The sequence below is a fragment of the Centrocercus urophasianus genome, unplaced genomic scaffold (assembly GCF_019232065.1).
Source record: "Centrocercus urophasianus isolate 14NV4802_14NV808 unplaced genomic scaffold, USGS_Curo_1.0 seq_22, whole genome shotgun sequence".
Classification (NCBI taxonomy): domain Eukaryota; kingdom Metazoa; phylum Chordata; class Aves; order Galliformes; family Phasianidae; genus Centrocercus; species Centrocercus urophasianus.
The window spans coordinates 4,223,552-4,250,833 of NW_024884778.1; the positions used below are offsets into that span (position 1 = coordinate 4,223,552).

The 27,282-nt window shown below is 41.5% G+C and overlaps 1 protein-coding gene across 1 annotated transcript; it reads right to left on the bottom strand.

The window, feature by feature from the left end:
* Positions 1–27,282, bottom strand: LOC122162967. The gene is made up of 11 exons (XM_042823776.1): positions 27,234–27,282; positions 26,621–26,780; positions 25,851–25,927; positions 23,629–23,861; positions 17,866–18,102; positions 16,649–16,730; positions 15,246–15,455; positions 10,792–11,000; positions 10,184–10,256; positions 5,942–6,059; positions 1–196 (listed from the first exon to the last, which is right to left on the bottom strand). The coding sequence occupies exons 1-11, from the start codon at positions 27,280–27,282 to the stop codon at positions 1–3; spliced, it is 1,644 nt and encodes a 547-aa protein (XP_042679710.1).

Here is a 27,282-nt window from a genome sequence, read left to right on the forward strand (position 1 = left end):
TCACCACAGGCTCTGGCCACCCTCAATGACCAGGTTGTGACCCGTCATGTAGTCTGAAGCTTCGGAGGCCAAGTAGACAACAGCGGCCTGCAGGTCGGTGACCCGTGCCAGCCTGGCAGCGGGGATGTCTGCCAGCCAGCGCTGCACCAATGGCTGCAGCTCCGGGGAGTGGATGAGCGGCGTGTCCACGATGCCTCTGTGAAGAGCACACACGATGTGGGTTTAGGGATTTGTTGGCCCAAGTGGAAAGGCAGTGCAAGGTGTTAATTCAGAAGGAAAGCCGTGGGCAGCAGCACGGAGAGCCTTGGCATTGGACGAAGCTCATAATGCAAACTTCAGCAGCGCTGTTTTCCGACTGCCTTGCACTACCACTGGGCAGGCTTAGAGAATTTATTTTAAAAGGAGAACACACGCACACTGTCATCTTAGCTAACAGCAAGACCCCCTAACTTTCGGGTTACTCATCATCAACTCCAATTTACATTTTCTTATAGAAGACAACATGGCATTCAAATCAAAAGTGCCTCCAACCAGGTCTGTCGCTACACTTGGGAACTGCTGTCCTTATTCTGATTTCTCTTTTTGCAGCATGATGTTACACAGTATGTTCATATCCTGCCCAGAAACTGAAAACAGCCCAACTTCCCACACATTAAATACAAGGAAAGCAAATGCCAGCACCTTTCTCAGCCCTGAACTCTTTCCTCACAAAAAAGGAGAGACACATCACAGTGGAATCCCATCAAACAAATGCCCCAGCAAAGCACGTACCTGTCTTGCCTGCTTTACATTAATGAGAGACAACCCATTTTATTAAAACTCTGCTAAGTTCATTTTCTCTGGGTGCCCTAAAAATGAGTGATGCTCCGGAAAGCACAATGCATGGTGAATGTTTGGCTGGCTTTTATGACTTTAACTACGACTGATTTGTCATACTCCTCCTTAACAACATATTTGTATTTTGTGAAATGTATAATTTTTTCAGCCCCTGAACAAATATATTTACATAACTGTGTCTAACGAGAAATTACATTTAACTTCTCAGAAATGACAATAACTAAAACCTGAACTGCCAATTCCACTTCATTAGTGTGGTAGAAATGCATTCCAAATGTTAATAAAAATTCCAACATGCTGATAAATTAGCGCTTCTAAGGAGCATGTGACACCTTGGTTAACATATTCAACCTCAATTATATTTCTCTTCAGCACCCTGTTATCTGGAACCTTTGCTGGCAATCAGAGGTGCTGTTTTTCAGCGGCCAATTTTCTAGATAATGTAGCTTATCAACACTGTGGGTAAACTTGCCAATGAAATCAGGCTGCACTGAACCACACACACGCTAATTGCATCTCTTTTTTATGCATATTTACAGACTGTCACTTCAAAGAAATCAGTGGCCCATTGAGGCAGCCAGTTAGCTGGAAGAATTGCCTCTTGCAAATGAAAATTAGCAAACAAGCTAGTGATAAATATGAAATGAACAAAGTATAAAAATACCCGTTTTGTTCTGAAACTTCATCGGCATCCCAATTTATACTTCCAAGGAAATTATTTTTTGAGACATGCTGGATTCTGGGTACGAGATTTACCTTTTGTTTTAACTGAAGGCTGAAATCTTCTATTTACTCTGTTACAAAGTGGAACTAATTCAGACTTTCCTCCAAACATTTCTGCTTTCATTAATCAGGCAGGATTTAAAGATCAGCTTTATTTTTTATTGTAATTGACAATAAACACTACAGCAGTTCACAGCACTGAGCAACGCAGCTTGGTTAGGCTCTGGCGGTGTAATAATATCAAATGCATTCCAGCATAGGGCTGCAGATTTTACTTCTTTCCCCTAAGTGCAGCTCCTAGTCTCTCCCCTTGCTCACCCAAGCTCCTCAAGAGCTGGTTTTCTTCAGAGAGAACCATACTATGAGCAGCAGAACACATCGCACTCCGTCCCCCCACGTGCCTCTCACTGCGCTCACAAAACCACCCGCATAATCATTTCTGGCTTTACACTATCAGACATCAAATTTAAATCCTTATAATTCTTTTGCTTTTTTTTTTATTTTTTATTTTATTTTTTTTTTAAGTTTTAACCCAAAGGGAATGCAGATTAGGAAATACAGCATACATTCCTCCAATACAGCAGATTTCACTTAAAGAGGATGTTTTTCAATGTTTGGAAAAACCATCCTTGATCTGATTTCAGCCAGGGGCTGCACCTCTTGGTTGACCTTTCCCTAAGCTCACATCGAGTAGTAAAAATTTTGATGTGTGACAAAACTTCGTTACAAATTTTTTTGTTCTATAAATGAGAAAAAAACGTAGCACAAAACTTAAAGTTGCAAACACACATACTGATGGCACTATAAATATTAGGCATGTCATTGATACTACACATTTTCTGGGAAAGCTTTGGTGCCAAGTTGGGCAATTTAATGTTGTTGAACCCTTTTAGGCAGATTTTAGTTGGCTTCTAACCAGTTCCAGCAAAGACAACTGCCAATGCATTAATTCCTTACCTCATCTCGTATGCAGTGCTGAGCCTATCAGTACTTTCTGTTGCATGTCAATGTAATATCAAACTGCTAGTTCCTTAACATTAGACATGAGCATCAATATTTAATTATTGATACACAGGACAATTTGAGACATTAGAAGAAGAAAGAAAAAAAAAAAAAACAAAAACCAAAAACAATTGCCTAAAACATTTCCACTTCGAGAGACACATTAGGAAAAATATCACTTACCAGATACTTAACTGGAATTGTTACGTGCGTTCAATCCCCAAATGAGAGCAAAAAGAGATTCCATCTGTGTGTAACTTGATTTCTTTCAGATGAGTTATTAATTTGAATGAGTTAAGTACACTCCACTTAATCAGGAAGTGTTTAATCAAGAGATCCACTTAATTGGGACATCTCCCAAGGAATTAGATTTAAGTCCAAAGATACTTACCAGCAATGACTGCTGCTTAATGGGGATGGTAATGCCTCTTAATTGGGATGCCTTGAGATGATTCCGGGTTGCTCATTCTCCTGCCATTCCTTCCCCCAAATTTGGTGACCCCAAATTTGGGGGAGATCCCTACCTGCTTTCTCACACCTTGTTCCCACTGGGCTGAAAGCATCCTGTTCACACAGTGCCCATTGGTCAAGCATGCTGGCTGCAAAATGAGGCATCCCAACACCATGCAAGCTGAGAACCGAGGTCCTCAAAGTTCCCTGCTTCATCACACCCACCTAACTTGAAATATCTGCTGGGACCAGGAAAGAGACAAACACATGCACCATGAGCAGCTCCCCATTTACACATAATCCCCTCTGTGGCCCAAACTGCACGCCTCTTTTGATGAAGTCCAGCACTTTTATTTTGCCTGGCACCAGCTGTGGAACAAGCTAGGAAGCAACAGAATAGACAATGGCAAAAGGACTAAGCACAGAGATGCTTGCTTTGCATGAAACAAGAGGCAAAGTCATGGAATCATAGAATGACCTGGCTTGAGAAGGATCACAGTGACCATCCAGCTCCAACCCCCTGCTGTGTGCATGGTTGCCAACCACCAGACCAGGCTGCCCAGAGGCAGCTTTGCCTTGAATGCCTCCAGGGATAGAGCATCCATCAGGTTCCTTGGATCCCATGCGATACAAGGAACCTCAGTCACTTTCTCCCCATGGGCTTGAGACTTGCTTGGCCAGTGAGAAAAGGATCTTCGGTTTTATAAATGCAATAAATTATGCTAAGGACTCTGCCATAACATTTTATGCATTGATAACTTTTATGCATCGGTCTGCATAAGTTTTATGCACTCGTTAAGAAATTAAGTTGATAAAAAGTGACCAGATAGGAAGAGGAAAAAAGGCCAAAAGATTTGCATGGTGAAATAATGTTCAAGGCCAGACTGGAGTGTATGGAGCTTCAGGCAGATGTGTGCTGTGAATGCCTTAAAGCATTAAAGAAATCAAGTGTGGGGAGAGCAAAGGACTTAAGGGCACACCTACATATTTTACTTCTCCATAGATTATCCAGAGTGAGTCTTCCATCACAGCTTATATCCAGCTCTTGTGTTTCTCATAGCCCTCAAAATATCTCAAAATGTTGCACATTACACTGGACATCCACACTCAGATAGACTTGTGCATTTGGAACTTCTTCCAACCCAGCAAAGTGCTCTGATGGCATCACAGAAACAAGCTTCATATCTCTCATACAGGCAGAAGCATAAGCAGAGTTTGCTTTTAGTGAGGGGGATCTGACCAAATCTCACTAAACACTGACCCAGAGCTCCACATGTGTCTGGACAGGAGAGGCTCAACCAAAGCTTTGAAGTAAAACTCTGCCAGGATTTGGGAGCCTTTCAGTCCATGCATTGGACTGCATTGGAGAGAAAGAGCTGGAGACATTCAGTACAGCCAAAACCTTTGTCCTTTCTGTGCCCTTCCTGGCTATTACTTTGCAAAGAAAAATCCCACTTGCTATCATAGGATTTTGAGCTAGAGTTAGAGTTAAAGACATGATGATAAAACTGCAACCTATTTTGGCTTATAAAGTAGAAAAAGAGAAGCATGACTCTCTTTTCCCAATGCTTTGACAACTGCCTTTAAAAGCATAACTTCTTCAAATAAGAGTGTAAGTTTCCAACTTACACAAAACAATGAGTTTTGATCATTCAGTGGAGACTTTTAAAATTTATGTAAACCCCTTAAGAATAGGTAATTCCTCCTCTAAGAGCCTTCTCACCTGTGATCACTGTAAATGTGGCATACTATCCCATCTCTGTTGGTAACGATTACCTGTGCATTTGCAGGCACAGTTCCTGCCAGGTCCTGCTGGGCTTCCCTAATTCCCTTCATCTCCCCTGGCTCGCAAAAGCCTGTGTAAATTCAGCAGACCTAGCTGTGAGAATGCTACAGCAGAGCTGCTAGTACTGGCATGGGGAAAATCCTACTAGCAAGTGAGATGCTGTTTAAAGAATCCATGGATCACATCAAGCAAAGGCTGGAGTCACTGCTATAATTAGTAATAAATAATCATAAGGAAGACAGCTAGCACAAGGAAGTGGAGAGTCGAACTGACAGTAAAAACACGGGCACTTGCCATTGAGCTCCGTGGTTTTTTTTCTCTTCCACTTTGTGGATTAAAATATGTAATTTGTTTTTCCTAATTTGACATACATTATAACTTCATTATTACAATTTAACTCCTGGGTTAAAATCCTGCCCTTCTTACTTACTCTGATTGACTTCAACGGTCTACGGAATTTGACCGCTTCCAATTAGTGCTATCCACTTGGGTTTCTGCTTAGCACTATCATGCACTGTTAATTGTTTAATAAAACGACTGTGTTGGTCATGACTGCGAGAAACAGGGAGAGAAAAGATGGCAAGAAAACTTTGCTCTGTGAATAAACACCGTAAAATACAACATGCAGCTTTAAGCCTCCAAAAATAAGGAAAATGTAATTTGTAATAAATATAGATATATATTTACAAAATTACACCTGGCCTCCTGCAACTGTCAGAGCTGAACACTATCTCAATTACAGCGCTGCAATGTGGCGTTTTAAGTGCCTATATATTTGTCTCAAGCAAAAAGGGGAAAGAAGTATTGTCTATTAAGTGTCAAAAGCCTTTTCTTTAACCGCGGAAGGCTTGGACAGACTAAGGAAATATTTCATCTGGAAGAGAAATGCTAAAAACTACCCTTCACATTATTGGAAAACCTATTATCAAATGCTAAAACCTCTTCTTAAATCCCTGAGTATACACAGCAACAGAGCAGGCTCGGTTATAAGTATTTAAACCTTTGTTAAGGAAAAGACAACATAAAAAGGGATGCAATCCACCTACTAATTAGAAACTTTATTTTCCAAGATACTGCTCATTTGAGCTTTTTAGAACATTTCATTCCCTTTGTACCTTCAGAACGAGACTACATTTTACTTACGGGGAAATGCAGTTGACTTTTACTCCTCTGTCAATCCATTCCGTTCCTAACGTCTGTGTTAATTTTACGACCCCGGCTTTGGAGGCATTATACGCCAACTGCTTCTGTGGGTGTGGAACTGGAAGAGATTCAGAAATAGGAAAATATTTATTCTCCTCAAATTAAGGCGTGTGGGGAAGTTCCAGCGCCGTTCCCTGCCTTGAAATGAATTCTTTGGCGTTTTCCCTGGTACCAGGCAGGGAGCAACAAGAGTTTAGCCATCACACAGCAAAACTGAATCTCTGGTCACCTCACATTTTTGCTTCAGCATCTGGGAGAAATGCAAAAAAAAAATAAAAGAAATGAACTCAAAACATTTTGTGTTTTGGCAAAGCCAAAAGCAGTGTGCTAAGCATATATGCAAGTGCTTGACTTTTTCCAAGAAGGATAAATAATCACATTGATGTTTGCACGTTTACGTTTTATACACATGTATATTTTATGGAAAATATGCATACAGTGCAATACTGATATAAAACCACACCACATGATATAATACACATGCATTACAGATTTGTATATAACATACCATATTATATATCTCCCTGGAACAAATTATTCACTTTAATTTTTAAATTACCCACAGTCTGAAGCAAACACATTATCTAATCAGTGTTTGTATGGATGTGAGCACAGGTGCGTCCCAAAAATCCTGAACACCCACCACTTTCAGAGTCTAAAGCTTCTGAAGATGTTTCAGGGATGTCACATGTCAGTCACGGAGGGAAGATGATCGGCTTGCTAATTACAATGTTCAAGCTCGTTAGTGTGGTGTGCTTGGTGGCTCTGCCCCTCTGCCAGCTCTCATGCTTGCAGTGTTCCCAGAAAGCTGCTTAAGGACAAATCCACAGTGGGTTTAAAGTGCCTTAAACCCATCAGAACCAACCTGAGTCAGTGTGGCTGTTGGGATTTCCACCTGTACATTGTCTCTCTGAGGACCTGCTGGCTATCGTGATCTCCTTAAATAAATTTGGTGCAAGGCACTGATGTCACGGGACATCAAAGGGAACTTTGTGAAAGCGGGGAAAATCAGTCTGAATGTCAGTAAATATGCAACAAGCATTGGTGACTTGTACGGTTAGGCAGCTCTGCACCCTGGGAGCCTCTGGTGAAACTCACAATACATGGATAGAAGCACGTGGAGTCACTGGCAGTTGACATTACACTGGCCTAACTCATGAAGCTTTGTCGAATTTATGAAGTTGGTGAATAAGTTCCAAACCACCGCTGTCTAGGGTACCCCAACACCTTCACAACTACTTTTTGTCTAAAACAATTATTTCCAAGTGTGTTGATTTCAAGTGTGAAAAGAAGACAGTGACAGAGTTAACCAAGCTCTGAAACAGTGAAGACCCCTGCTGCAAAGTGCTGAGCAAGACAGTAAGCACCTTTGCCTTGAGTCACAGAACCATGAAATCATTATAGTTGAAAAGATCGTCTAGTCCAACCATCAACCCCTTCCCAGTAACCATGGCCCTCAGTGCCACATATTCCCTTTTCTTGAACACCTCCAGGGACAGTGACCTCAACCACCTCTGTGGGCAGCCTGTGCCAATGCCTCACCGAACACAGAGTATCTACAAACAGAGATATCTGCAGTATCTACGAATGGAGATCGATATCTACGAATGGATTTGAAGAACATAAAAAATTGTGGCAAGAATTAGTGCTTCCTTTTGCTGAGGGTATGCTGAAAACTGGGCCTTTTTAGAATTAAAACTATTTGACACTGTCCCCTTTGCTAGCATTTCTTCTGCCCTAATTTTTTGTTCTGTACCAAATGACTCCCATTCCAACCTGCAGAAACCTGCTGCTATCCATGTCCCCATCACCCCACAAACACAGTGCTCTGTGTGGGCTCTCGAGCAGGAGTGGCACCTAATTTCCTGATTAATGGCTGCACATCAGCTTCAAGTTATGTACAACTTGGGTAGTTAACCTCACAACCTCCCCAAAGCATCTCATTGCTAAACTTTCCAAACACGTCTGTCTGTGATAAATCACTGGAAGTTTGCTCAGAGGATAAGAGTTTTGGCACTGTCTCTGCACCTCTTGCCCACACGGGTGAGAGCAGCTAGTGGTTGCCAGCAGTCAGCACTCTGATTTGGGGCAGGAGTGTTAGGATTTACAAGGCTCTCCACATGTCAGTGCTTTTGTCTTCATAGGAATGGCTAAAGAAGGTAACCAAGACAGGATATTCTTCTCCTGAGACACACAAAAACTTTGCTGAGCATCTGTACCACTTCCTCCATTCCCCGAGCCACATGTTTGGGTAATGCTTCATAGACCCACAAATCTTCAGCGCTCCAAACCAGAGCCTGTGAAGGAAGCCATGCCTCAAGCGGTGTCATCAGGATTTCTGAGTTCATAAGGCCTGCATGAAGGGAGAACACTCGCTCCTGTTTCGCATGGAGAAGGCAGGAGGCGAACAGATAAAAATGCTGCCAAGATCAGCTGCATTACATTTTAAACATCTGACACATGTTTTTGCTACCTTGTTCGTAAGGCTTCTCGCCTGACCTTGAAGCAGCCACGTAATGTTAATGAGAAGCACACACAGAGAGAAGAACAGATCACTTCCCACTAAAGATATTTGCTGTAAAAATTAGAGCGGAGTTCCACCTGTACAAATGACAGAGCTGCAGCAGCCTCCTCTCTGCTGCTGAAGCATACGTCTGGAATAATTCCAGTCAAACACCAGAATCAACATGCACATATGCAAAATGTATGCAGCCTATCTTCAGTTAATTAAAATTGATTCTGAGCAAAGTATCTGGAAAATAAAAAATCACAAACAAAAACCTTTCTATCCTACAAAGAGTCTCCTCATTTTCCTCTATCTCTCAGGAAGGACTCAACCTACAAAAAAAATATATATATATCCCCTAACTATTTCTAGAAACATTTCATACTATGCCAGTTGGCCAACATACTTAAATAACCAACCAACCAACATATTTATTTAACATTCAGCAGATGGACATGATATGAACATCGTGGTTTTCAGTTGTAGTTTTATAACTACTAGATTTTTCTCATGCCAAGATCCAAACAGGTTCAGAAGGTAAACACATCCCTTTGTCTCCTAACTTCTGGCCTACCCATGCCCACATGCATTAACTTTCAGTGCCATTTAAACAGGATGCACAATGCTCCTTTTGGGCCGCACTCAGAGCTGCACTTCATGAGGGCACCTGAAGTCGACAGCTTTGCAGTCTTTTCAAATCTACTTTTGTTTCAGGAGATTTTGTTACACAAAGCTGGGGCAGGAGTATGGTGCCTGCGCTTGAGCATAAGTGAAACAGCTGGTAAAGACACTTGACAACAATTAACAACAATATTATGAATGCACTTTTGAAGAAACATTTAAAGTTACTACGCAATAAACTGAACAGAATGTCACAGAAAGTCAAACTGGGCACTGTAAAAATAAATGTTATTCCCAAGGAAAATAAAAAGACTGCATATTTATGTAACGTTCAGCAGATGGACATGATATTAATACAGGGGTTTTCAGTTGTACTTTTATAGCTACTAGATTTTCTTGCCTAACTTGGCAACCCAAGGCACCATTTGATTTTTGGATTTGGACAATACTGCAACAGATGTCCAGACCAATAAAATAAATTCCTAAAGGGCTATGCTTAATTTGTGTAATTGATCAATTTTTGTTACATGGGCCTCAGTTCACCAGCATGTAACTGCCTTCCAGATTAGCTCAGCAGTAGGGATTTCGTTCCATATGTTACAATGGTTTATTGGTGCATTTGACGACGCTGCTGAATCAGCAGCGTCGGTGGAGACACCTGTTGGCAACGGCAATGAAATATAACCATGGTACCGTGGCAAGGAGTGGCACAATGGCTTTTGGGTGTCTTGTAAACATCAGCAGGGCACCACTTCCTGCACTGAAACACATTTTCCTGAAATTAGTGGGGAATGCACCAGCACTTCTCCCATGCCATCCCTGCATCAGGCACAGAGGTGACTCCGCCTCTTCTATAAAAAGCAGTAAGTGCTCTAAAACATAGAGGACAGATGAATGTTGAAAAATGATATCAATAAAAATTTTGTAGTACATTTCCTCTAATACAAAATGTCAGTGATTTACTCCTTCCCAATACAGGTTTAATTGATTCAAATAGCATCGGTAGTAATTAAAATATGGATTCTGAAGCACAACTGTTAGCTCTCATCACTCACCTATTAAACTTGCCATAGATGCTGTGTTAATTATCTTCCCATATCCTTGATTCAGCATAATGCGGCCTGCAGCCTGTGACAGAAATTAAAGGAAAGACCAGTGACCCTTTTTGTGATTGTGCTAATAATGACATGATAATAAATTAGTCTTCACTTTTCAGAAGAGTGTATGCTCTCACACATTTTTTTAAGCACTCAATATAAAAACTTGGTATAAAAATGGCTGATGCAGGAAAAATTCCATTGCCATTTTGGACCAACTTTGCTTTTGGCAATTTTTTTTTCTTTTTTTTTTTTTTAAATCACTGATGCTGGCAATGGCTCCCCAAAGCTCTCTGCTCTTCAGGAAGTGTCAGATAATCACCCTCCCAGAATCAGGCCATTCTTAAGCACCTGAGCTGGGACAGCCAGTAATGACCAGCTGTTCTGAAAATGTTGACCAAAATCTGTAAGTTGATTAATCCCATGAAGTCAACCCCATTATGATGACATTAACAATAAAATGGTGTTTAATAAATAATACCAAAAACCAATAAAATCTTGGTAAATAAAACTAAGAACATTGCTGCCCATTCGCATATCAAACCTGTACAGCATTTCACACTCACTTGGCAGCACAAAAATAGTCCTCGTAAATTGACATTGAAAGTTTTGTCCCATTCTTCTAGTGAAGTATCTTCACTTGCAGAATTCATATTGATTCCAGCATTGTTGCATGCAATGTCAATCGTACCCCATCGAGCTACAATGGTATCAACAATCCTTTGTACATCCTCAGGTTTGCTCACATCTGCTGCAAGGGCAATGCTTTTAATCCCTGAATTGAAACAGAGGTGAATGGGAATTCAGAGAGAAAAAAGAAATTGGTCTTATGATTGTTTATTAATTTATCTGCATGCACTATATATCTGTATTTTCTATGTATGTATGTATTACATATATATTTGCCACTTTAATTTGCTGCTAACAAACCATAGCCAGTTGTGCATTTGTTACTGCAATGAAATTTAAGTTGCTAACTGGAGTTGGTTTGCCTGCTGGTAGACAACATAAAACTGAGATTGAAAGCAGAGCTCGGCGTTCCAGCAGGACGAAGCTGTGAACACTGCACCATCTTCTGTCCAAACACTCAACTGCAGCTTCCCAGCAGGGGAGCAACTCCAGCACTTCCTGGGTGCTGGGGACCAGAAAGTGCAATTCCGGAACAAGGCAAAGCAATGGGTTCCTTCATTTGCTCAAATGCAAATACATACACATATATTATACAACAGAGCTCCAGATGCTACAGAAATTCAACCAATTTGTCCAAAAAAGTGTTTTCTTGTTGAACTGCAGTGCGAGGTCAGCCTGGAGCTTCAGAGAAAACTAACCCAGTTTTAGGTGAGAGCTAACTGGAAATACCTGCAGGCTCACAGGTGTGGTGGTCGTGGTGCCAAGCCTTACTTGCTACAAATCACACTGTCAGTGTAAGCAGCACAAACATTCTTAAGGGAAAAGATTTGCTGGATATGAAATTATGTAAAAATTGTGCTTTCCTTTCCTAGAAAAACAATCCAGATGTTGACTATTGCTCCAGTGCTGATTTGCAATTAGCTTCATTTAATTTAATACCAAATTCTGTTTTAAATATCCTTATTATTAAGCCACTGTAACAAGGTTATTGCAAACCACTGGACTGGGGAAAGATTGTGTGTTATAAGCAGTTCTCCTAGGAAGCAAGAGGAAAAGGTGATTCCTACTGCAGACAGGAAGGGCTGGCTCATTACTTGCAGTGCTGATTGTCTATGTTTGAGACCATTTGACTGGTACCTTACCCATTTTTCATGGACATTTGAGACCATTTGATCAATACCATATGCATTCTTCAGCATTCAAGATGTATCTAAACTCCCAGATGATGCTTCAGACCTCACGAGAATGCTCAGAAACCAGTCTCCAAAGGGCTATGGGCACTGCTGTACTGTCCCCTCTTGAACATGTATGGAGTTCAGATCTCTCCTCAAAAAAAATATTTCTGAGCAGAAGAGAAGGCTCCCCCAGACAAAGTCTTAAGATGGAGGCAAAGCAATAACAGCCCTGTGATAATCTCCCCATGCAGGGAGCCACCTACAGAAAATGAACAAGCCCTCTTAGTTAATCACAATTTATATGATAAACATGTTGGAAGAATAAGAATATCTGGACAGCCCACTTCGCTCCTCCTAATTGTTATTGAGACTTAGAGGAAACCATCGTGGTCATTCTTATTCAACAGGCAAAATGGGTGTAACTAAGGGCAACAGAACGAGGCTCTTCACCTGTCCTCCAACTCTCACCCCATTTACAGCTTCATCCTACATGATAGTTCACAAAAACAAGACAAAAGGTGCATTGAGTGTCTAGAGAAGAATTAGTGAAGGCATGCTCATTTCAAACAATCCCACGCTTGACCTTAATCAGCTGATATCTCTGCACTCTGTCAGAAGAAAATAAACAGCTTCTTTCTCTCCACTGTTACCCCAAACCTTCTGATTAAATAAGTAAACAAAACAAACAGTGGAACAATAGCTTAAATCTGTAGTATCAACCAGAAGCAAGAAACACACGGCCCTGCAGCTACACGCATGATAGTACAAAAGCACCTCTTTAGTCTTCAGTTTGTCTCTGTGAAGCTGGTGGGGGCAGTTTTGTGATGAAAGGAGCAGAAGAGGAGCCCCAGCGTGCCCAATCTGCCCTTCTGAAGGGGAGCCCCTTTGCCACGGGGCTCCATCTCTTGGCTCTCAGCATAAATGGAAGTAATACCTTGCATACAGACAAGAAGATCAGAGGTGACATTGTGGGGAAGGCATTTGCATAGTTTACAGTGAAAATGCACATTTTAAAAATCCCATCAGATTAATTCTTCCCTTAAGGTAGAAGAAAGGGTTCCCCCTGAAGACAGAGGAGTATGTATAGGAAGGTAACCCTTAGGAGTTTTTGGTTCTGTTTCATCATTTTTGGTTCTTCTGTCAGGATCCATTAGCAACAGTTGAAAAAGGTATTCACTCAGGATGTAAAAACAAAGACCCCTGTAGCCAAGGGAGATACACCCGAGATGTCTACCAAAGCTAAAACTGAGATCACAGAGTTTCTGATGTTTAAAATCCATCATGAAATGATGGCACCATCCTGGAAGACAGCAAAGGGCTCCTTGGTATAAGAAGCAAAGTGGATTTAAGAAAGCTAAGTAAAATGTTTTGAATAAGTATTCAGTACGGGGATGACTTGGGGTGCGCTGTTTCCAACTTTGAGAAAGAGATCCACAAAGAGTGTGGGGGGGAAAAAATCACAGCTCCTTTGTGTCTATTATAGCAGGAAAAATATGTATTAGTACTACAAGTATTGCTTTAATTTACACATGTGAATATTGTGAGAGTAAAGCTAGCTGAACCTTTTTGTCAAAATTTATTTCCAACAGAATACGTTGCTTCTTTGAAGCCAAAGTGTTTCATGGAAACATATTGATTTCAACAAAAGTTTTCAAGGAAAAGCTTCTGAGGTCCAGGCTAGGCACTCTAGTTACGTCTGGGGAGAAAGAGATTGAAAATCTGACCTTTCCAGATCCTTTCCAAGAATGGGCATTTGGATATAATTCTCTTTCACAAAAGCATTACAAAGTTTGGGTTTTGTTCCAACAAGGAATGACAATAAATTTGAAACCTTAAAAACCCGCGTGAGATGGAATAGATGTGCCCTGACCAGCTGCACTGGTCAAGTTGACAGAGAGTATTTGACCTTGAAAGATAAAGATATGTGAAGACTGAAAAGTGAGACTTTCTTTCTTTTAGGCTGCAATAATATTTGCAGTGCCTCATGACCCCTCCAACTGCATTGCATAACCCCTCCACCACATCCACCTTCTTTGGGCTTGCAACCCACCAGCAAAAGAGCAGAGATAGGACAGCCATTGAAGGACCGATGATCAAACTCCTACTGAAAGTGCCCTGGAGAAAAGTTAAGTTCATTTTCAAATGGACCACTGGCATCCCAAGTCTCACAGCTCTATCAACTATCTCATTTATTTCTGAACAGCTCTGTTTGATATGCAGGATCTCACTGTAAAAAAAATATCCAAAAGGCAAGTTAACTTGTAGGGCACAGCTATTGTGTGCCAAGACCATATGGCTTCAGAGCATAAGAAAATGAAAAGCTTCAGGGAAAGAGGGACTAGATGATTTTTTAAATTTAAGAATTTGTAATAGGAACTGGAGACACTCTAGTCTGTGTCATTGTTAGGGATCAGACCAGCAATCAAAGCTTTAACCATTGCACCAATCCTCATTGTGAAGTGTCCTATCCTTACTAAAGCTGGCATCATACAGTCTGGGATCTGTTGTTTCAAGCATTCTCTGCAGAGGCTCAGGACGGTGTCAAAACCAGAAACGAACCATCCCTTGCCCCTTCCCTAGGAAAAAGCTGATAGATGCAGAATGATGAGTAATAGAAATGTATCTGCAAGGGCTTGTTTTGCTGGATAATACAGTTTCCAGTTGCACAAACACAGTTTTCATGAATATTTTCCATTTGGCAAAAAAAGCTTTACAGTTCTTAAGACAGAGTGGAGACTCCAGATTTTAATGCGCAGATCATCCACTGGTAATCAAACCCTTTCTGAAACCAGAGTGGACACAAATTCTGTTGTCTGTGTCCAACTGGGACTGTGAAAATTTCCTCGGCAACGTTCCATCTTCAGAGGCGATGAAGTAGTGAACTTTGAAGAAAGCTTGGTTGTAATCCCACAAATGGAATTATAAAATGAGTAACACTTCCTTTCTTTTCTCATTAAAATTATATTTCCAGTTTTCTTTTTCCCCTTTGCAGGTTAGCATGACTCTAGGGGGAAATTCAATTTTATGTTACATTTTGTGTTTTTACTGCTAAAATAGAAGTGCCTTGTAGAGGATTTTACCTCTTATTTTGGACTTCAGTTATTATGTCTACTAATATTCTGTTCCTTGTCTGACCTCATATTCATGTTTGAAAGAACTATAGGCGGAAGTTTTCAACAATGACTGCCCCAGTTTGAGGGCAGTGTCATGCTTACCTTTGAGGTTGAGCTCACACGCCACTGCTTCTGCCTTTGCGAGGACCAGGTCCACCACAGCCACTTTAGCACCAGCTTCTCCCAGCGCGTGAGCAAAGGCCCTCCCGATTCCCTGCCCACCGCCGGTGACGTAGGCCACCTTGTCATCCAAACGCAGCCGGTCAAGGATGCGGTTCTTGTTATAACCCCAGAAAACATCATCCTTTATCACTTCTTTCTAAAATGAAGACAGATACATATAACACAATCCGGGGCAAAGCTCAGTACCAGAACTGCTGCGATGGGCTCTGCCTGTGAGGATGAAGTGAGAACGTGTACAGGGATCCGTGTCTTCTTGACCCATTAGTTAATGCAAAGATGTGATTAATTAAAGCAAAAAAAAAAAAACAAAAAACAAAAAATCCTTACCCCTACTGATATTATTCTCAACGGGAACACCAAGGTGCAAGGTGATGTAGCAGAAGGGCTATGTTTGGGAAGATGCACTGAGCACTCCAAATACATGAGAGTAGGGTGCAGTCCTTCCCAGCTTCCCATGGGAGATTATAGAATCATAGAACAGCTTGGTTTGGAAGAAACCTTAAGGATCATCCACTTCCAACTCTCCTGCCACAGGCAAGGCCACCAACCTCAAGGCCTGGTACTGGACCAGGATGCCCAGGACCCCATCCAACCTGGTCTAGAACACCTTCAGGGGTGGAGCAACCACAGCTTTCTCTGGGCAGCCTGTTCCAGCACCTCACTACCTCTGCTGTGAAGAACAAGGACATGAGCAGGTATGACCTCTCAGAAAAGAACTGATTAAGTCTTCCATCTATTTCACTCCCTGGACCAAGTCCTGCCCTCCAGTTCAGCTGCCTCCAGGAAGAAGGAGGCTGAGAACCTGTTTCCAAAAGCAGGATTTGGCTCAAATGCTGTGCAGTCAAAATATCTTCACAGGGCTGGTGCGCAAATAAAGATATCAGCCAATAACTTTAACCAAGCTGTCATCTGATCAGCTGCCATACATCATTTTCCCCTGGCTGGAATCACAATGGAAAATACAAGATGTTTAAAATATTGGTTTTGAAATGCCAGGAATTACTAGTGGATATAGCTTTGGGAGCAGTCAGAAACCCCCAAATAATCAAGACATTTGGGTCTGGATTTACAGAATTGGGCGATTACAATTCCAGATGGGAATTTCATTATAGCTGGATGATACCCATTACATAAAATGGAGTTCCTACCAAAAAAAAATACCCAAAAAACCCACCATCTTTTCCATAGGACAAGCTAAATCTGTATGGCACTAACAGCACAGCAGAGCATAAGTCTGGGCCCTCAACAGCAAATCCCTGCTCTTATCACTGTTCTCAGCAAAGTCAAAACTTTCCCAGAAATGTTCACAGAAGAGAAAATACACACCTTTGATTCAATCACTGCATCTGGTGGTACAGGGCTCCTTCGAATGACGCTCAGCCCGCTTTGCACAGGTAAAATTATCTGCAGACATAATGCATAAACAGTTAAGGAAAGTCCTTCCTTCATTAGGCCAGAGCAGTTTTTCTCCTACTGTTATTCTTTAGCTAAAATTCCTTCCAACCCAAATATGTCAGGCATCTATATTTGCTCACATTCTTCTCCCAAACTCCCAACTTCCACAAATGCCAGGAAAAAAAAAAAAAAAAAAGCAATTTTGCCTCTCCATTTCCTAAATGAGTGTCAGCTGCTGAGATCTCTGGGTTTCCACTGCTTGGCTAATGCCGTTATGAAGACATTCCAGAATCATTCTCAGAACTTAGCAAACCATAATAGCTTCACTTCAATGAACACTTCAGTGTTCATCACTATTCACAGGAACCCATAGGTAAATTTCAGTGGGTTTTGACAACTGCCTCTGATACTGTTATAACACTTCAGTGAAAGAGGCTCTCAGTGCTGGAGGTTCAACGCCAGGATCAAACTATTACAAAATTAAATACAGAAACAACATGCTGTTTACACTCATTAAATGGCTAATGGTAATATACAGGGCATGGAAATCCACTGTGAGTCTTTCCCTTTTCTACAAAGAAAAGTCATTGCTCTTGGTGTTTCACGGTTGAGTTGATGACAGAATAATGGGGTATGACAGGAGGCACCTCTAGAGGCTCTCTGTCCTGCAGATAGACAAAGATGAGCTTATGAGGCACAAAGCCCAAATCCTGTATTATGGCAACCAAAAGGAGGCTCTTAGAAGAGTGGGTACATGAGTGTGAGCCTTGTATGCTGGTGCCACTGTGTTGGGGTAGCATTGGTAACAAGTGCATTGAAAGCCTCACTGACTTCTGTTGTGCTGGAAATGCCTTGTAGCCTCCAGAGGCCTTAAGCAAGTGGTGGTTCCTTGGTTATGTTTAGAGCTGATTATTCATATCCAAGTGCTCAAATTTAACTTGCCTTTAACACTGGAGATGATGTAGACAGAGAATAGGGACTTTTGCTGTATATAGAAACTCAGGAAAGGTAAACTATAATAAAACTTGGGTCCATTTTAGGTTCCTTGAAAAATGACACCGACGAAAGAAAGATTCTGACGAGTACTTTGCAAAATCCATGGATACAGTACCACAGGCAGCCTAACCAATTGCATTGCACCAACCTGCTCAACACGAGGATCTGAATTAATCACTGTATTTAATTTTCTGACAGCTAGTACATTTTCCTCAGATATGTTCTCCAGGTAGACTTGTCCTTTCATGAGTGTATTCTCTACACAGATCACTCCATCCATTCTCAGCAAGTGGTTATCCATGACAAAGCTGTAGTAGTTAACAGCGTTCCTTTGATCAGCATCAATAAAGACTATATCAAAGTGCTCATCCTCAGCATGTAATGCCTGGAAAAAAAATGAGGATGGAGAAAACACTAATTATTTACCTGCTGTCTGAATACCAGTTTCAACTTACCATTTAAAAGTCCTTTATATAAAAAACTCAAATATGAAGAACTCTGGACGTCTTTATTTTTTATATATATACTTTTTTTTTTTTTTTTTTTTTTTTTTTTTGTTGAAATTATTTCTGGAGATCTTGGGAGTTTCCCATGCTTCACAAAGAATTCTTCAGCAGCCCCGGTGCCCAGATCTCTGAACCTCTCACAGACAATCAGGATATAACAGATGATTGCTCATCCCAGCTTGTCTTGTGGAGAATCACAGCAGAAACACCTGCACGTTGAGTCAAAGGGGACTGAGCCATCAGGGTAAGGGAGAAGACTCACATCAAACCATGTGGCAGCTGAGCTGCTGCAATAAGCTCTCTCTTCTCCAAAGAGTAACTATCCACAAACCAAAGAGTGGCAATTGTAACAGTCTTTGGGAAAAAGACATCAGGCTGATCCTGGGAATTGCAAACTAGTGAGTCCCACTTCAGTAACAGGCAAATGGTTGAAATCCCAATTAATAATAGAATTACAAAGCACATAAAAGAACAGGTCATGGCAGAGATAAAGCAGCATAGCTCCTGTGAAGGAAAATGATGTTTCTTTAATCTAAAAAAATGCTTTGGGTGGCTCAGCAACAGAGGATAAAAGAGAACTGGCTTCTATCATCTAATTGGATTTTCAGAAATGTGGCACACCTTCTCTCCAAGCAGGCTGCTGATGATAATGTATAAAAGTGTTGATGGATGATCAGATGGGAGCCTTTACAGCCTTCTCCTGTGGCAGTTAATGCACTCGCTGCCCAAGAGGCTGCTATGGAATATTTCAGATTCCATCTGGGACTATTTAACTGCATCTGTGTGCGTTGCAATGAAACAACGGCTCATCCACCTATCTCAGGCAAGCATAAATGCTTTCAAGTCTTGGCATTTCAAGTGAAAAGAGAAACAATTATGTTTTCCAGAACTCACTGTTTCTACCACAACTTTTAACAGCAGTTCTTGAGTCCAGATTTCCCTTTTGTGTTTGGAGACATTGTGTACAATGAGTGATGAGCGATCCCCTGAGGTGTACGAGAGAAAGCATCAAGAACAAATGGCTATGGAATATTTGAAAAACTAATTTGTTTTCAGGAGTGAGATTGATAGTTCCAAACAGAGATTTCAGGAACCTTTCAGAAACAGAGTGCACACTGTTCTGATGAGAAAATAGCAGGGAGTGGATCACCGAAGCTCTGAATTATTCTATTTTGCAAACTGGTATCATTATGAGCTTGTTAGTGGGTAAGAAATGAAGCTCCTTTCCCTCTTGGGCGATACTGGTGGAAAGCAGCAGAGACACTTTTGATATGGGGAAGAACATCTTATATCAAACCACAGCTCAGCCAGTCTGCTCTATGTCACTGCTTCAGGAGGGGTCAGAGGATGGAAGCTGGGAGGAGGAAAGAAAGATTAGAGGTCTCATTCTCCAGAGAGAAGAGCCAAAGCCAATTCAAGCAATTACCATGACTTATCACTACTTTCTGACTTGTAACCTTCCTGGGTGGAGGAGGTGGGGGGCAGGTTTTCAGAAGCAGATGTGGCAATCTCTAATCATATGCTACTACTGCTTTGTGCTATGGCTCCCTAATGAAAAAGAATCTCACTTTTATGCAATGGCTTCATTAGGTCCATATGGAGTTGTGTAGCTCCTAGGATATTTGTTGGACATCTTGTTTCAACCCTCTTTCTGCACTGTCTACCTGCTGACAGCTTATCCCTTTCTTATCTACCTTCTCATGCAGCCAAACCATCCTTCAGCATCACATTTCTCAGCCCAGGAGGACCCCTGTGCTCAGTGTGCATCTAGCACAAGCCTGTGTTATCCTTGCACTGCTGGAAGGTGTTTCACTTCAGCCGCTTTGAGTCCTGAAAAAACAGCCTCAAATTTCACTTGTCACCTTCCATTTCCTCCAAATCAAGCCCTCTGCAGTCTCCTACTCTAATTACATTCTTTGTGTGTTGCAGAGCTTTGCAAGACACTAGAATGTGTTGTGACAACTTGGGGGTGGATTTTAGATGCCAAGATTTAGGCAAATAGGTCCATTTTGTTTAGCCTAAGTTATACCACACAGCTTCCACGTGCAGCCCCAAGTATCCTGTTTCATATACCCCAAACATGTATGGAAAAGTCAGATGTCTAAGGCAGCTGAAGCAGAACTAGACACTTACATATGAATGCCTGAAACACTCCCTTCGAGTTCACACTGGGACCTCCCAGCAGGTCCAAGTGCAGAGCTTCAAGCTTGAAGCAGCAATGCAGTGATGGAGAGAGCAGGAGAGCTCACTGCTACTCCTCTCAAAATGGGATTGACCATCTTTTTCTTCTCTGTGGGACTGAGCAGATCGTGCCTGCTCCTGCCTGGGACCTCACAGCACTTCAGAGGTCCCTTTGTCCTTTGCTAAGGGAGAGGCAGAGCCCAAACATCTCCAACTGTGAGGAAAACTGAGATCCAGAAGGAAATAATCTGCCTGCAAAATATCCTGCTGAAACTAATTTCCTGAATGTTTACAGTGCAATCCTTGCTCCTTGCTACAGAGGCATCATAGATGGTAACAGATGGCAACAAGAAATGTCTTAATTCAGAGCAAAGTTGGCTAAAATTAATGCTTTTACTTACAGTGAATCATTAACTTCCTCTTGGATTGGAAAAGAAGGGAAAAAAAAAAGAACTTGTAGCACTGCATTGCACAGAAGAGACACACCAAAAGCCAGCACGAGAAGGGCACAGCAACACTGTTGACAGATACAGCAAAAGATCAGGGAGAGGACATCCTGAATAAAAACATGAATGAATCTTCTGGCAGACTGAAAGAAAACCTGATTGCAGCTCAGATCAGAGACAACGTGCTCTCATAAGGCACATACAAACTCAATCAGACACAAACGACTGTCCAGTTCCTTTGAAATGGATCACAGTCAGCATATTTGTAATAAAGACGTACTCAAAACTTATTACCTTCCCTACGCTGTGTTCTTGACCTAAATGCAATAGCAATCCATCCTTAGAGTACACAGAATACATGAAGAAGTACAGCTTCCTTTTAAAACACCATTAGAATATTTTACTGTATGTGGACATACACTCTTGTTACTCCTAAATGCTATTCTATTGAGTACAGTTTATATTCACCGGCAAAGCTAAATCTCTGGGGAAGCCAGAGAGGGAATGCAATTTCTAGTAATAACAGCTCACAACAGTGAATACTATCCACTTATCCCCACAATTTCCAGCTATTTTGGACTCCTTTCTGAATTAACCTTTCATATCAAAAGGAGCAATTCTGCACACTAGAGACTCCGACACAATTTCATGCATAATTTATTCACTCAGTTCAACATTAAACGCAGAGTCCTTGACTTTGTCAAGGTGGATTCTGTTGGCAGACTTCACAAGCAGCAAAACAGGAGAAATGAGATCTGCAGCTCAACCTCTTCACCTATTCTGTCTGGTAAAAGGAGGGAAGAAAGGAAAAAAGAAACCCCCGGCATGCTTACACAATGCCTTGCAATCAGCAGAATCTGCTGCAAACACAGTGCTATTTTCTGTGTTGTGGCTTCGATTTTAAAGTGGAAGGATTGAAATCATGGATGGGAATAATTTGCTGGTAGTTTGCATTCCCCACGGGCTTAATCCTGCTTTCACTGTTCCACCAAACATCTACTGGGAATTAAAGGGAGCTGTTTGGGAGGGATCAGACCCTTTGCTAACAGCTGATGCAAAGCAAGGCATGTTGCTCAGGCACAGCACTTCAGATTTAAGCAGCTTGTTGGGAAAAGATTTTAAACACTCTGGTTCAGCACATGCTGGCCCCACTACCTGCAGTTGGGATCAAATCTCTTTAATCTCTCCATGACTTTTGGCAGCATTACCCTTTTCTGCTTTATTTCTACTTTCTCTCCCATCTAAGCTGGTCTTCTCTAGGGGGAAAGCAGAGCACTACTCACAGTCTGAGCCTCTTCCATGTGTTGCCACAATGGCGGCCCTGCACCAGACAGACCCCAATGACCCCAGCACACAAAGGCCCCAGAGAGGCCACCAAATGTGTCCCTTCATCATTTGCAGTCATTGTGACCAGAGCCCTAGAGGCCAAGTAAAGCAATTCTGATTATCGTAGTGCCAATAATAAAATATCTGTCAGATTAAGCAACGCAAGTTCAGAGTCCAACGTGGAAATCCTTTCAGAGAGAAACATCCCAGTGCAGAGATCTCACCAGCCAAACATGAGCATCTCAAAGAGATGTTGGAAGCCCCAAGAACCTGTAGAACTGGGGTCAGGACGTGCCTGCGCTTTGCAATCAGAGGCTATAAAATCAATTGCAACATCGTGTGTTAAGGATTTAATTTTCATGTCTTTGCTCCCTTTTTTAATCTCTACACAGCATGTACTCTGCCTGCCTCTAGATATTTCAATTCAGTCACAGTAAGTCAGTTGCACAGAATGGGCACTAGAGAGCAACAGCAATTCAATTAATTTCACACTCACTGCAGGGAGCTGGGATTTTAAATGCTGCACATTGCAGGTGATCTGTAACATTTCATTTATTCACATACTTGGCAAAGCTCTTTGTTTCTTTCTTATCAAACTTGGAGGTCATGAAAGCCAGAGGCTAGGGAGCTCCTGGCCACCTCATTTTGGAAGAAAAAAAAAGTTAAGATACTTGTTAATGGAAATAAAGTTACAATCAGGCTCACAATGACACATCCAGATTGAAGATGGAATCATCTCAAATTGGTTTGCAATGATGATAGAAATGCCTTGTATTTAATGAACCTGGTATTGGCTTCTCATGTTGGTACTCTGGACCTGCAGCAATGCCATGGAGATCCATAAAATAGAATTAAATGTGAAACTCCTCCAGCTTGATCCACAAGATTCTCTTGTTCTTGGGACAAAGTCACTACTCAGAATGAAACACATTTATCTAATGTGTCTGTACATCTTAAGCTTATCACATTGCTCTGGAAGTGAAAAACCCAGGGTCCAACTCCTCGTGGTGTTATCACTGGGAGGAAAACAATGATGGGCTGTGGGTGATTTACAGACTTCTTCAGGACTTTCCCATTGTTGGGAGCACTGGGGCACCTCCAGCAGTGCACAGTTATGTTTGGAATTAGAGACGCCAATCCAATGAGCAGCCAAGTCAAATAAAACTCTGCCACCAAAGCCTACATACCTAAATTTAAAGGATTCCTGTGGTCAAAAATCTGTAGTATTTTGGTTAAGAAAGAAAACAAGCTATTTCGTGTGACAGAGCCTCACCATGCATTATCATGAATAAGAAATAACTCCAGTGCAAGGTTGTGTTCACATATTAGCGAGTGAAATAGGGTCACCACTCAGAAACCTGTGGGCAGGAAATAGGACAAGCTGACCCTGCCCAAACCTCCTTAATCTGCTCTGAACAAGAGCTCCCAAATTCCCCTTCCAACAGACTTTACCTCCAACGTGTCTGCTATCGGTCCCACTCGCATGCTTATCTTTTTACCATCTGAAGAATAATCAAATGCTTCTTGGCTGTTCACTCCGAGATACGGCACTTCTGCACATGCAAAGATTTTGCCATCATCTGGCAATTCTTCTGCGATAGCAAGGATACTGTAACCTTTAAGCTTGCCAATTAATAAAATCTTCCTGGCTCTGATCAGATGAATAAACATCCTAAAAATGTGGCCTGCGGAAAGACAAAAGTGAAAATATAAAAATAAAGCTCTAAGAAAGACAGTTCTTTGTTCACGATGAAAATTAGATGTACCTTTTAAGTCATTATTAAAATAAAATCACATCTTAAAACACTTTCAGATAAGGGTTTAACAACAGAATCGTTCCAAATTTTATCTAAAATGCAGCAAGAAGACAACAGAATAGAGGGACTAGTTTGAAATGTAGAGCCTTTATCATCAATGCTGCTATTGTTCAAGCGCTTGTTAAATAGTGCTTGAAATATTGCATATTTTAACATTCCCCCCATATGAAAATGGCTTTAAGATGTCTCCATATTCTTTCTGGAACCCGGTTAAAAAAAATCACTACATTACCTTGCGTTTGCTCTTAGAGTCATTATCCCTAGACAGCACCATCATTTAAGAAATTTATCATCAGTGGTGTCCTTCGAACAATGTATTAGTGTAATACATTATAAGAGTACTTCACTGTGATGATGTATTACTCAAAGGATGGGAACATCTGGGAAGAATGAATCTAGGAATAGATTTAGTGTAATAAGCTTTATATGAGAATCCAAGCCTGAGTATTGCTATTTGAAAAAGTGCTTGGCCACAAACCACCTTCAACACTAAAGCACATAACACCCTAGCAGGCACCACCAAAACAAAACCAAGGCTTTCCCCCTCCCTGCAGTGAGGACAACCATCTCCTTGCTGCTCTGTAAGGGATGGGCAGCATGAAGCATGATGAAGTAGAGAAGACAGAAAGCACTCATGAGCGCATGTGTGAGCATATATGAATGACCACAAAAGTATGGGGTGGGGGAGGGACAAAATGCATACAACAGGAAGGTTGGCACCGGCAGGAAGATCCCCTTTCTCTTTTTAAGAATTTTTTCACATTTTCTGAACTTTTCCATGGCATTCATCCTATCCCCACTCAAAACGGACTAGAATATGAGGAACTTTTTTGACACTGATTGGGAGTCATTTTATCATTTTGTTTGATCAGCTTGCCATTCAAACAGCCTGAAGTGTCCTCTTGGAGTGGCTTAACTCTGGCTTTGGTTCCTCCAGCATCCCTTGAGCCATGGGCAGGTGACACTTTTCTGGAAAAAGAAATTTCAGCGTTATGGTGGCAACCAAAATCTGAATATCTCACAGAGAATAAAAGAAACAAAAAAGGGAACTCCTGGAGAAAAAGTACCTCTGCTTAGAAGCATGCAAAAACAGCACAGAGACATCACAAATATCACTGAATTAAACTTCTAGGGGAGCCTGGCTCTGTAATAAGCAAGAGCAGATTGGCCATGACTCCTGGCCTTTCTGTGTTGGGTTGGGAAGAAGGGGCTGTGTGTCCAAGGAAGAACATACTCCAAGAGGAGCACTGCATTCAAATCCAAATCTTTCCCATTGGTACCAAGCAAATGCCTACTGTCTGTTTCAGAGTAAACTGCTCCAGTTTCCAAGGCCAGTTTTTGTTTGGTGGTGTGTTTGTTTTCCAGCTGAAAAAAAGATTTCTTCTCAGAATGGGGCAAGAGAAGTAGAACCTTAAATTTTCTGCAAGGGAAAAGAAGAATGTTTTCTTCCCAAACTGCAAAGAGAACAGGGCACCTCCAGACACTATTTCACAGAACCCAAGTCTGAGAGAAGTCTGGATAAAGTGAGATACTGCCTATTGCAGTGGGAAATGAAAAGATGACTGGAAAAAGTCCATAGCCTGAAGACAGATTAGATTACCGTATCTGAAGAAAGCAACCACCAGAAATGGCTGGTGATACTTCTGCAGGCCAGAATTTAGAGTCGTTTGAGCTTTTTTATCCCTCCCTCTTCTCCTCCCACCACTCACCAGTAAAATGAGAAAGAATTCATAACCCGTGTCAGCCACACTCAGATAATCCAAGTCTTAAAGAGTAGAACATTTCATATAACCTCTTTTCTGCCCCTCACAAATGCTTTAACAACTTTAATAAGATAATGTATAGCTATTATCATACAGCAAGCGTAAGTCAAACAACTATCAGCTATTATTTCAGCAACAGAACGAACACTCAGTGTTCCCATAATCCACAGCCTGGAACAGTTTACACATTGTCAATTTAAGACAGAACTGGCTTTTTCCACATATCAGAATGTACACTGATAAATGGGAATTGTTCAGCAGACCTCACATGGCTGGGTAATATACTGAAAAAAAAGGAGAAAAAAGAATAATGAGGGTTTCAGTTGGACTTCTGAATTAACGATACCTTAAATTAGTTTAATTAATTAGTTTAGTTAGCAGAGTTATTTAGTTAGCAGATTAATTAGTGTTTGTTGAGCGCTGGAGATAAAAGCTGCATTTAAAGGCTGTTATTATAGGGGCAGTCAGAGATTGTGATGCAGTTTTTTGTCATATTTTATTTATCCCAGCACCGGTTCAATCCAGGGTTTCCTTGGGTTTTTCAGCCAGCCCTTTCTGGAAGCTGGCTTGCTTATTTTTCCAAGAATATGGTGCAATACTTTGCCATAGTTAGCAGCAATCAGGTAAAACAGCTCACACAACTTACAGCTAGACTTCTTGTTCTCACCTCCTCTCCTCAAGGCCATGGGTGCACTCAGACACACGTGTCAGTGCAAGTGTCATGATATATTTGGACACAGTCAACTCTCACTCTCCTTCTCTCCTCTGCTCTCCACATTTATGGCACATTTTGAACAGAGAATCTAGAAACATATTCATACAATCTGAGAAGAAAAGCACAAAGTTATAAAAGGGGATCCATACCTCTTTGAAGTTGCCATTGCAACCAAATAAGGGTCCAGTCCAAGGGCAACAAGAAGAGCTTTCTGTAAGTAATTCTTGAGTTGTTCAGGTGCACGAGGATCATTGAGGGCTATTTCTTGGGCTTTAAGAAGGTTCTCTGCAATGCTTCCCATTGGGGTTTCTGAAATGGAAAAAGAAAGAACAATGATAACAGTTCAAATCAGCAGACATTTAAACCAGAAGTCATACACAGTACAGGTTTTTGAACGAATATGGAAACAGCCATGGAAAGTTTCTCAACCTGAAAAGAATACACACTTCTAATTCACTTCTCTTTGGCTCCCAGTGAGCTGTGACAACACAGAGTGAGATCTGAAAAATTCCCCATTCCTCAAGTGTCAGAGCACGTGTGGGGTTATGAAAGCACCGGTGAGAGCAGCTCTGAGGCACATGGCAAACAAGCTGTATGCACACCCAGGGTGGAGAAATTGCCCCTGGCAGGATTTTATTCTCTGTGGCAGAAAAGCTGCTGAAAACAAAGTGATGCAGGCCAGAGCCACCATCAAGGACATGTTTCCTCAGGAGGACTGGCCCAAACCAGCCCAGCAGCTGTGGGGCCATCCACGACGCATACCTCTGATTTCCCTCTTCTCCATTTCTTTTCTGTCTATCCAAAATGCCAT